The 12878-nt window shown below is 43.1% G+C and overlaps 1 protein-coding gene across 1 annotated transcript; it reads left to right on the top strand.

Annotated features, from left to right (window-relative positions):
* Nucleotides 1–11442: 11442 nt before the first annotated feature.
* LOC112455479 lies at nucleotides 11443–12426 on the top strand. The gene is made up of 3 exons (XM_025017418.1): nucleotides 11443–11495; nucleotides 11718–11905; nucleotides 11987–12426. Exons 2-3 carry the CDS (start codon nucleotides 11741–11743, stop codon nucleotides 12155–12157), a joined length of 336 nt encoding a protein of 111 aa, XP_024873186.1. The 5' UTR covers nucleotides 11443–11495; nucleotides 11718–11740; the 3' UTR covers nucleotides 12158–12426.
* Nucleotides 12427–12878: the final 452 nt, after the last annotated feature.

The following is a 12878-nucleotide window of genomic DNA, read 5'->3' on the forward strand; positions in this document are numbered from 1 at the left end:
GCGCAACTCATCTTTTGCTGATTCGGCGTTGCGTAATTCTCTCGGGCTTTCGCGGTCGCGTTCCCTATTGTTATTCTCGGTCTTTCTTAATATTATTATTTTATACTATAATATAATTATTTTATTATTACATTTTGATTGGGGCCGCAACATCCCTCCCCCTTTGAGAGAAGGAAACTACGGTCGGTAGTTTTCGTTACAATTTTTCGCTGCTTATCCTATTTCTATTTCTATTAGGGTGGTTTATTTTCTTTATTATTTTTGTTTCTGAGGTTACATTCTTCTTCTTTTCTAGTATAGTATCGCTAAGTCGCCCCGTACGTGCGGTCGGGCGCTCGCTCGTTTCTTATGTCTTTTTATTACATAGGTGATTATTCCTACTATGCTTAATATAATTATTAACGTAAGTGTCGATCCTACGGGATATATGACATAGGGATTTTTTATTAGGGTGTCTTGGGATTTTTCCAATTCTTTATTTATATCGCTTATTTCTAGACTTAACTCCATTAATTCGTTCGGATTCCTGATTACAGGTTCTAATCTAATTTCTTTTTTCGCTTGTTCGTTAATATTTTTATTTATGTTTGTTAGCGTTAGGTTAAAATCTGCTAGGTGCATTTCTATTTGTCTCATAGTCGTTTGTCCTTTTGTTTTTATAATAATGTCGGGTGTGGTTAGTTTACAATTTTCGTTTATACTTAGTTTTCCTGTTCGTTCGATTTCTACCTTTTGTTCCGCCTGATCGTTACATTGGATCGCTATCTTTTGTTTTCTCGGCGCTGAGAACAACCACGCCTGTGGTTCGCTCAACGCTACCCACAAGGTTACGTCTGACACCATTTGCCGTCTCTCGCAGGCGTTTACATATCCCGGCGTCCCCACATAAACTTGCACTTCGCAGGGTGCGTTGGTCCCCACAAAATATATCGGGCAGTTTCGGTCACATACGTAATCTGCTCCGTTTCGTTTACAGTCGTTTAAATCGCGTTTCTCTAGCGTTATGTAATTATGATTCTCTTTGTCTATGGCTAATATGTTGTGAGTAATTCTTAGGAATGTGAAAATATTTGCATGGTTAGGGACAGGTAATGGTGTCGTTCTTATTATGTCATACACGGGGTATGCTACCACGGGAAATTTGATTATCGTATAAATGTTCGGTTTATCATAATATGCGCTAATTTCTACATAGTTTTGTATCTCGTTCCAATTTTCTACTCTAGTTTTAAACGGAAAGTGGGATCCCTGCGTCAATTGTGACGTTGCTTCTTGTAGTTCGGTTATTATTTCTTCTATTGGCAATAGGCGGGTGAGTATTACTCCTTCCCGCGAATATGTGAGGTAGTCTATGGTGTCCTTCACGTCTTCCATTAGATCCTCTGTGATTGTGGTTAGTATTAAAAGCTGTTCGTCTATTTCTTCTCTTTTGGCGTACAGTGCTGTTTCCAGCTGTATCCGTCTCGTGACGTTCGCCATCAGTTGTTCGTTGTGGTATAACGATTTTTCTAATGCCTCCATGTGGCCTATCGTGGCATTCATTACCTTTAATTGACTTTTAGCGGTGTGCCGTAGAGTCTGTTGCTGATTTTGTATCAGTTCAAGCTGCTCCTGTATGTGTTTTGCGTCGTCGGCATCCATAGTGCCGAACAGCGTTTTGCTGATCGTGCCGATCGCGTCTATTAACCCTCGCTTATTATTAGTTGTTTTATATATAGTCTGTAATCGCGTTAATAATTGCGTTAATTTTTTGTTATTTTTCTCTATTATATGGAGAATGTTTTTGCACGTCTGCTGCGTGTCCTTTGCGATTATCGTTTCGCATACTTCTTCGGCTTGCTGTAGAAATTCCTGAAGTTGGTGATATCGGTTTCCTAGGGCTGCTACGTCGATTTTAATCGCTAGTTTCCAAGTAGCTTCTACCTGTTGCAATTGTCCGGTTCTCTCAAAGTATATTCCCGGCTCGCTGCTGAATTGTCGTATCTCGTACGATGGTGCTGTCTCAGGTTTCGCTTTTTTCGCGAAGTGCTGGACGACGATCAGCGTCCTGTAAGATAAGGACTCATGTTACCTTTCTTCGAATTTTTACCTTGGCTTGATAATGCCTTCTCCTTGCGTTTTTTTTTTTTCTCTCCTCGCGCGTTTAGTTGCTCTTGCGACGTGATTCAGAGAGAGTACTTTTCGTTGCGCTAATTGTGAAATGCGGTGCCGTCTTTGTAACCGATTTTTTGTCCCGACGACGTGCGACGCATGCTGGCGCACGTATTGGCTCCGCGCTGCTCGTGCGGGTGCCGTAAGTGAGGGTGCCGCGCTTAGTGCGCGGATGGCGGCGAATTTGGGTTCGGGGCCGACGTCGCCCCCTCCCACCTACGCAGAAGCGTTGCTAACGCCCCCGGATTCCTCCTGGATGCGTCTCCTCTACCCCCTGGAGGTCACATTGGATGTGGCCACCGGACGTCGTGTGGTGCGACGTGTTTGATGTTCGGTAAGTACTTATTGTCTAATTTTCGTTAGTTTTTACTATCGCCTATTTTCTATTGCCTACTTCCTATTGCTTGTTTTTGTTCTTCTACGCTGTTTTTACTGTTTTATAAAGGGCTTTAATCGGTTTACGTGTACTCGCGTGGTTTTCCGTCCCTTTTTGATCGTATAATTTACGTCTGAGTGTTTTTCAATTACTTCGTACGGTCCTATCCACGGGGATTCTAATTTTTTCGATCTCCCTCTACGCACCGTTTCGTCGTGCAGGAGAACTTTGTCTCCCACTCGGAAATTGATTTCTTTTGTTTTCTTATCATACGTCTCCTTGGCCTTAGATTTTTCGTTTCGCAAATGTTCCTTTGCAACTCGTTGTGTCGCTCTTAATTTTTCTTTTAGCTCTTGCGCGTAATCGTCATAAGTATACGTTGGTTTCGGTGGTTGCGACAGTGCCGTCGGTAGTGTCGCTCGGTGCCCGTATACTAATTCAAAGGGTGTAAACCCGGTCGCTGTGTGTGGCGTCGTGTTATACGCGAACATTGCGTATGGCGTCCATTCGTCCCAGTCTGTCTGGTCCGCGTTAATATAATGTCGCAAGTATTCGGCTAATGTTCTATGAGAGCGTTCCAATGCTCCATTACTCTCGGGATGGTAGGCCGTTGTTTGAATTTTTTCTATTTTCAATAATTTACACGTGCTTTTAAATATCTCGCTAAGGAAATTCGTTCCTCTATCCGTCAGTATTTTGTCGGGGATACCGTATTCAAAGATAATCTTTGTGACGAATTCTTTCGCGATTGTATTCGCTTCTTGATTAGGTACGGGTATCGCCTTACTGAATTTCGATAAATTATCCTGAAACGTGAGGATATATTTATTTCCGTTTTCGGTCACCGTCAGTGGTCCTACTATATCTAGAGCACATTTTTCGAACGGTTTGTCCGCGGTGTCTGTTATTACTAAGGGTGCTTTATTTTTTCGCGATAACTTGTTCTTCTGACATAGTTCGCATTTGTTAATGTAATCTTCGACGTCTCGAGTTAATCCTCTCCAATTATGCGTCAACCTTATTCGGTTTATGGTGCGTTCCACACCCTGATGTCCTCCTACAGGTGCATCATGGTATTCGTATAATATACGTTGCTTCTCTTCTTCTGTGTATTTTCTTTCGCTCTCCTCTTCGTTATTCTCTTCCTTCTCTATCTTGTTGATATCTGTCGGAACATGTCGACTCAGCGCATCTGCGTTTCTATTCTCTTGACCGGCCTTGTGTACGATAGTGTAATCGTATTCTTCTAATTTCAATCTCCATCGGATTAATCGTGATCCGGGGTCCTTTACGTTAAATAGCCAAACCAATGATTTATGGTCTGTCACTACGGTAAATTTTGTTCCATAAACGTATGGTCGGAAGTGTTTCACCGCCCATACTATCGCTAGTAATTCTTTCTCGGTAGTATTATAATTTTGCTCGGCTTTAGATAGTACTCTGCTCGCATACGCCACGGGTTGATCTTGACCTATCTTTCCCTGTGACAGTATGGCTCCTATTGCGTAATCTGACGCGTCGGTCGTTACTACAAATTCTTGGGAGAAGTCCGGGTATTTTAATACCGGTGCTGTAGTTAGTTTTTCCTTAAGTATTTCAAATGCGTTTTGTTGTTCTGCGTTCCACTCGAATTTGATATCTTTTCTGGTCATTTTTGTGAGTGGTTTGGCGATTGCTGAAAAATCTTTAATAAACCTTCGATAATATCCGGCTAATCCTACGAAAGCCTGGATGTCCTTTACCTTTGTTGGTCTCGGGAAGCTTTTTACTGCTTCTAATTTTGAAGGGTCTGGCAAGATTCCGCTTTCTGTTATTACATGTCCGAGATACGTCACTTCTTTCCGAAGGAATTCGCATTTATCGGGCTGTAATTTCAAATTATATTTTCTCAGTCTTTTTAGCACTTCAATTAATCTCTACTTGCTCCGTATACTATTATATCGTCTAGATAGACTAAGCATTGTAATCCTACTAGTCCTGCTAAAACGGCTATTATTGCTCGTTGAAATGTCGCTGGGGCATTTTTCAATCCAAAAGGCATTCGATTATACTCGTAATGTCCGTATTGTGTCGAGAACGCTGTTTTTTCTTTATCTTCTTCTTCCATCGGGATTTGATGATATCCCGAGGCGAGGTCTAGCGTGGTAAAATATTTTGCTTTTCCCAGTTGGTCTAGGATATCGGTTATGTTTGGCAATGGGAAGGAATCTCCCTCCGTTAGGTCGTTCACAAACCGAAAATCTATTACCACTCTCAGTTTTAATTTTCCTGATGCGTCTCTTTTCTTTGGTACTACGAGCAACGGCGCATTCCACGGGCTCGTGCTAGGTCTAATAATTCCGTTTTTCAACATCTCTTTCACTTGTCTATTTACTTCTTCCTTGTGCTTTTCTGGTAAACGGTACGGTCGGACGTTGACCGGTACGCTGCCCGCCTTCGTGGTAATCTTATGCGCGACGATATCAGTGCATGTCAGTGGTTCTCCTTCCACATGCAATACATCGCTGTAATCTCTGCAAATTTCCATAATGGTTTTCTTTTCTTCTTCGTTTAAGTGTTGTGTGCGTATCAATTTTTCGACTTTTTCGCTACGCGGCATTGTTTCTTCTGCCTTGTCTACTTGGTTTATTTCTATCTCTTTTGCTTCTTCTTGCTCTAACTCTTCTAATGTTACTTGCGGCATTAGCATTTCGACTGTCTTCTCCGTCGTATTTAGTATGCTTGCCGGACATAGAAAGTTTTCTGGCATCACTAGGCAATTTCCTATGAACACTCCTGGCATTGTCTCTTCTGCCTGTATTATTCCTAGTGAATTTTTATCGGTCGCGACTTGTACTATTGTCTCGCTTCGCGGTTTCAAAACCATTTTCTTATACGGGTATAATTTTAATGTGCTATTCCCTATGCGTATTGCGCTCGACTCGTAACTATATGACGCTCGATGTTTCTTTATAAAATCTACGCCTAGTATTCCGTCGTATTCAATCGGAAAATCATCCTTGACGACATATATCGTGTGCTTGATCTTTCTATCTTTCAAGTCAATAGTTGCTGTAAATTTTCCAATCGTATGGGCTTTATGACCTGTTACTCCTGTAAGGGCCATTTTATCCTCTTCTATCATTGTTTCGCCTTTCAAATGTTTTACTTTTATTATTGATACGGCCGCTCCGGTATCGAACAGTAAATTTATTTTTTCGCGCTTCGCTTCTCGCATGGGCAGAGTGATTAAGTCCAGCCCTGCATGCTTTCGCGGCTTGTTCGTCAGGTGTGACATCTGATACTCTAACGCCGGTCGGCGCTGCTTTGTGTCCTCTTTATCTTCCTCATCGCTATTCGCGGCTGAATTACTGTCCTTTTTTCTCGGGCCATTCGTTTTCGGGTGAAAATTTTTATTTTGTCCTCGCGGATTATTAGGCTTGTTTTGGTTCGTCCTTTCTTTATTTGGTCGACCATTTAACAACCAACATTCTTCGCGCATGTGTCCTGCCTTCTTGCAGTAATTGCAGACTTTATCTATCGCGTTTACGCGGGGTGTCCTATCGGGTTTCGGTAAGGAGAAACGGTTCGCATATCTATTGGTACGACATTCCCTTCCGAGGTGTCCGTATTTTCCACATTTTTGGCATTGTACTATCGATCGGTTATTGCGCGGTTGCGGCGAGTACGCATAATTATTTTTGGGACGCGGCGGAATTCCACTCGGCCCGTTTACTTTTTCCTCGGCGCTCGCTCCGGCAATCGCTTCTTGCAATGTTGCGAAATGCTGAGCTCGGACAAGTAACTTGATCTCGTCTCTCAATCCTAATTGAAAATTCTGTAATGCCTGTTGTTGAATCGTTTCTAATATAGTTCGCTTGCTTTCTATGGTGTGATTTCTTCCCTCTATCATGGAGTCGTATAGCTCCATCGCTAGCTTATCGGCTCTTAATCCGAATGCTCTTGCATTTTCTTCGGGTTTTTGCTTGAGTGTATTAAACTCTAGTTGTAAGTGTGTTGTGCTTTTGCGGCTCAAATAGCAAACTTCTAATTCTTTCTTTAGTTGTGCGAAATCTCTTATCTCTCGCGTTTGAAAGTCTATCATCGCTCTTCCTTTTAGCTTCGTGCATAGCACTGCTTCTAATAGCGTTCCTTCTTCCATAGGATTTATGTTTTTCATTGCATATGACGCGGCGCTTAAGAATTCTTGTAATTTACTCGAGGTTCCGTCGAACTCAGGTATCATGTCTCGTGCCTCTTTTAAACGTAGATATCCGATTGCGCGCTCCGCTTGGTTCCGAATATCATATGACGTTCTTCCGTACGTTACTTCGAACGGGAGGTTACTTAGCTCGCGTCTCGCGTGAAATTCGCGGCGTTCAGGATTCGCCGTTTCTAGTTGATTTACGCGATCTTGTAAGTTGCGGATTCCGTTTAATATCTCGTCGAGAATGGAATCTCTATCGTCTCGCGGCGGTTCGGCCCGTGCGGGTATCCGGTTACGGTGATTCGCCGGGGTGCCTCTTTGTGATAGCACTCGATTAAGACGGTTTATTTCTTCGTCTATTTCCTCTGGGGTTATCGGCGCGTTGTCATTTACGTTATTCGCGTCGTGGTTGCTATTTGTTGCTTCCGCCATCTCGATTACGTTCGCGTGTCTCGGGGCAGAATAATATTCTTGCGGGTCAAATACGCTACTATCATACGAGGTCAATGAAAACTCTCGTCTGTGTGTACGCCTACTGGTCGTACTGTTCGCGTCTTCGGATTGTACGTGCGCGTGTGAGGGGTGGAGTCTATTTTCGTCGGGGCAGTTATTTTGCCCTATTACCCTCGCGTCTAAAATTATAACGGAATCGTCGGTTTGTTCGCGTTCGATTACGCTGTTCTGATGTAATTCCGATTCTGATTCGCTTTCGCTTGAGTAGTACGCGTCTAAATTTCTACGCACGGTTTCGCGATTGTCGCTTACGCCTTCTTCGGTCGTTTGCACGGGGCTTAACGGTCTATTTCTACGCGCTCGTCGTGACGTCTCGCTATGGAGCCACGATTGGTTTAGTTCCGCAGGTGGATTTTCGTTTTCCGACATCTACGGTGATTGCGCTTTACATAATTTGCTTAATCGACTTACATTACGGTCGCTAGTCGCATGTTGCTGGTCGGTGCTCGTGCCGCCTTATCTGTCGGTGAGCCTCCGTTGAGGTAGGTCGGCGCCTTCTCGGGTTACGCTGCTCGCTTGTCCCTCGTCGGCCGCTACCGTGTTGTCTGCTGTTTTTGAATCTGGCTGCCTGTGTCTCCGTTGAGGATGTTGCACTGCCTCACTGATTCACTTATTTTTCTGTTTCAGCTGCCGTTCCCGTCTTCCTGCCACTGGATCCCTCACGCTGCCACCATTTTGTTGTGCCCTCTTTTTACGGCGGGACACCAGGGATCGTTTATCCACGGAGGAGGCGGGATTTATTAACAACACTTTGCAATAAATGACAACTTTAATTAATCCACTTTGCGTACAATGATTACTCGCGTGTAACGCCCGTCGCTTCGAGACTCCAATTGCCCTCTCCTCTCCTGTTGTCGCTTCCTTTTCAATCCTCGTCTTGTCCTTCGATATCGCTGAGTTGCTCGATCGTATCTGGGTCGATCGCGCAACTCATCTTTTGCTGATTCGGCGTTGCGTAATTCTCTCGGGTTTTCGCGGTCGCGTTCCCTATTGTTATTCTCGGTCTTTCTTAATATTATTATTTTATACTATAATATAATTATTTTATTATTACATTTTGATTGGAGCCGCAACACATTTAATGTAAAAATGAGATCTTCATTTTTCGAGCAAGCGGGGTAGTGACGCGGAAGCTTTTTTGTTACAAATTAAGGAGGCTCGTGCCATCACACCGATAGACAATGCCGAGTTATTTAAATGTTTGCCACTTTTCCTGTCGGATATAGCTCACGGGCTCGAAGATTAAAGGAGCTCTTGAGAATTTGATTGTCTCCCGGTGACGCATCCCGAAATTTCTCTTGACAGACAATGGTACCGAGTTTGTGAACAAAGTCATGAAAAGCTTCACCGAGAAGAATCGAATTACGCATACGACGGTACCTCTCTATCATCCCCAATCTCGTTGAAAGGGTTAAGCGAGTCTTAAAAATCATGATTGTGGCCTTTACTGAAAAGGACTATAGAAAATGGGATACCAATCTACTCCACTTTCGTTTTGCGTACAATACTTTTTATTCGTCCCTGGGTATCTCTCCGGTGTTCTTGAATCTTGGGCGCAAATTAACGCCGCTCAACTCCTTGCGCGACCGTCACCAGAGAGTGACGGAGGTCGAGAGGCGGGATCCTACGAATTTGGGCCAGGCTAATCAGAGGCAAGCCGCGATATAATTTACGTAGACGACCGCGAAGGTTTCGCGTTGACGAACCGATGTTGAAACGGCAGCGCGTGCTGTCGTCCGCTGCATAGAATAAGGCGAGGAAATTGGCACAAAAATTCCAGGGACCCTTCCGGATTAAGCAGGTGATATATGAGTTGGTTGCGCCGGACGGATTGCCTGCCAGTAAAATACACATTATATAAGGACCTTAAGCCCTATCCTCTTGATCTCTAGAGTTATTGAGACCCGGCGCTTGTGGAGAAGGTTCTGACTCCGCATCGGGAGTCATATCGATATGACTGACCCAGGATTCTGAATGGACCTGGAGGAGATGGCTACCCAAGTCTGCGACTACCAATTGACGGACCAAGGTGCCGTCGTTCAGGATTTCCCGCCAAAAGTGGAGGCGGCAACATAGACCCTAGTAGTCACGCGGAAAACCATCGCCGTGCAGACAGAGGGCCCAGAGCTGCGTCATGTGGCCACCTAGGTCCCGGAGCCGCCCCTGCAGGAGACGGGAGAGGAGACCTCGACCCCGCGAAAGCCTCGGGGCGGAGGCACCCGGGCGAGAAGTTTCATCTGGTGTTGGAACTGTGCGGTGACGGGGCACTCATTCCCTGAGTGTCCGTCCCCGCCCCGCCAGTTCTGTTACAGCTGCGGAGGAACGCAACCCGAAAACGACCGGCGCCCGACCCCCCCCCCCCCCCCAGGAAACGCCACCACCCCATCGCCAACGCATGCCGCAAGAGGAAAATGAAACCCCTAGTCTACTTTAAAGCCCTAATAATAGAAAGAATGGTTACTCATCGCCGTCATGTACAATTCCAGGGTCAACAAGACCCTGTTGCCGCACGCGCGTCCTCCTTTCGCCGGAGGACCCGCTCCGCAAAAACAGAAAAGGCATTCCAAGCCTCGCGTGATCTACAAATATGCCCGACAATTGCCGCCAACGAGAGGTCTTGACCGATAACAGCGGTCAGCTCACCGCGTTCCAGAGTCCAAAAACTACACGACGCGACAGTGTGCTCCGACGTGTCGTCGGCCGTGAGGCAGTACCTGCACGTCGGAGATTCCTCCCTTCCAATCCTATGTAAAAAGGATCCAAAACAGCCATGGCCAGTCAAGAGTTGTGTTATTCGATAAGTCAGAAAACTCGATCGTCGGTCGATCCAGAAGTCAAAAGACGGAAAGATCGCCTCACGCGTTCTTCTGCCAGCCATTCTATCGTTAGAAATATGCTCCAACCATTGTTCCCGCAGAACACACCACTCAGCCTCCCTCACGTCCGAGGGGGAGTCAACGTTATACATGCCAGTCTCCTTAAGCTCCCGTAAACAAAAATATGATCGTCGTAAGTATTCCGCGTACAAATAAAAAGGGGGAATTCTTGCCAGTAATGAAGCTGCCTCGTATGAGACAGTGCGATATGCCATAATTGTTCGTAAGACCGATAGGCGAAATGCCCTTCGCATAACCCGCTGCTTGCTTTGGGAAGATGACAGTACCTCGCTCCAGATGAGTGCCGCGTACAGTGCAATGGATAGAATTACTCTGTAGTAGAGCCTACGCTTGTTTTCCACTGGGCCACGCAAATTTGGCAGGATTCCGCATAGGGTCCTGCTAACCCTAAATACCATTTCCGCGATATATGAAAGGTGCTTACTAAAAGACTTCCTAAAGTCTATAATCACCCCGAGGTATTTCATACTTTTCGACACACTAATCTTAACGCTTTCGAATGGCTCGAAGAAGGCGTCTCGCGGGCACTTACCGAAAAACATGGCCTCTGATTTTGGCCAAGAAACCTTAAGACCAAGAAGCTTAATGTTTGCCATTATATTTTTCAAGCATTCCGTCGCTAACGCGCATGCAGCGTCAAAATCATCCTCTTCTACGAGCAGCAATGTGTCGTCCGCGTAGCACACAATGTGACAACCACGAGGAATGAGCGTCCTCAGCACCAAGTCAAACGCAAGGTTCCACAGGAGGAGGCCCAGCACCGCGAACCTTGCGGGACCCACCTGCGAACCCGCCTCGTACGTCGAGATCCATCGGATTCCATATAATTATATATGGCCATATATAAGCATATATGATTATATACTCGGGAAAAAATACCTCTTATTTGTTCATATTAGTAAATATATAATTATATGTATAGTCATATAAGAAATGGAAATATAATCTTGAACAATATTATATGGCTAAATCTCTTTAAGTATACTTCCTTTATATAGCCATATATGGTTTTATATACTAGTATATTATCATGTGTAATCATGTGAAAGTATATTTATAAGGTTAAAGATAATCATATATAAATATATACTCTATAATGGATCTATCCATATAAATTTGTATAACTGTTATAAATATTCTTCTATTATATTATTTTACTTGACAATATCAAATTAATATAAAATATATTATTTTTAGTTTCAGTTTACACAATTGCGTTGTAAGTCCGACTAGAGGCCTAGATAATCAAAGAAGCGACATTGAGGGCACGCTTGCTGATTGGCTGACCGCGGCACCAATCAAAACCGAGGCTATCGGACCCGCAGCTGATTCCGTGTGCACGTGTGCAAAGTAACGTGTTACATCAGGTTAGGTGAGTGAAAAAGATTAATATATTTTTAATATTATTAAGAAAAAAATTGTAGGACATTCGTGAAGTTTTTGGGACATCGTAAATATATGCATTTTGTGTGGATGAGGGCTATATCATACAATAATCAGTAATATATTTCTGTTTACTTGTAACTAATTAAGAGAAAATGTGATCATATTTTTAAATATTTTTATAAACTTATTACATTCGTCGTCTTTATAGAAATCAAGAGTTTGTGAATAAAGATGGTAAAAGTGTGTGAGGTATTTGGTTGTACAACAACAGAAAAAGATGGACTATGTATGCATAAATTTCCTAAGAAGAATGTGGAACATCGAAATGCGTGGGTAGCTTGGATTACTCGTAACCGTCCCGGGTGGAGTCTAAAATGTAATAGCAGAGTTTGTGAGGTATGTTATAGGATTCATAAAATATTGAAACATGCCTTTAGATGTGTGTATGTTTATCATGTATTGTCTATTTCGTTGCAGTTGCACTTTGTTCCTGAGGATTATGTAGAGAACACAAGAGGAAATGGAATTCTTCGAAGGCTGAAAACATCTGCTATTCCCTCATTGCAAGTAGAGGGAATTGAAAATAGTGAAAATCATTGTAATACGAAAACTATATACGAAGATTTCGACAAACTGTACAATGCTTGAAAGATGTAACAAATATCCCTATTATAGGTAGTAAAGAAACTCATTACTATGACACAAATTTCCTCTTGCTCCAAAGCAACTAGTTATGACACTGACATTTCAGTGGATGAGCTCGAAAGTATTAATATAAATTTCTTTGACGTGTCAAAACAATTGGCAACTGAAAAATGCCAAAAAAAGGAGGTTAAAACATTCATGGAAGCTTCATCAGCTATTCATGTACATACCAGAACTGACATATGTCCATTTAAACTTGTTAGATAAGTGGGAATAGCCAATCATATATGATATTGCTGGAGCTGTGATACATAGCATTAAGAAAGTGTGCAATACTTGTGATGTATGTTTTAATGCTGTATTATGGCAAGGTCCTAATAATCATCCATATGGATTTGTTATTGATTTACATGATTATAAGGATGGTAAATTATATAAAGTGTCTGACGATTGTTTCAAAGCTATTATGAAAGCAGAAATAACGTTTCGACAACTTAGAGACACTCTAAAAACAATAACTTATATAAACATCATAAACTTTATGGTTGAGAAACTGCAATACGTGTGGGATGGAACATATATTTCATCTTGCCATAACATCGGTCACAAAATCCTGACTAGATTTTTTACAATGAGATTAAGAATGTATCCATTTTTAAAAAAGGCGTGTTACCTGAGTGAATTTCGTTTGTATCGTAAAATTGAAGCCTCTTTTCCGCGATGC

This window comes from Temnothorax curvispinosus, unplaced genomic scaffold (genome assembly GCF_003070985.1).
Source record: "Temnothorax curvispinosus isolate PA1 unplaced genomic scaffold, ASM307098v1 QBEX01006119.1, whole genome shotgun sequence".
NCBI lineage: Eukaryota > Metazoa > Arthropoda > Insecta > Hymenoptera > Formicidae > Temnothorax > Temnothorax curvispinosus.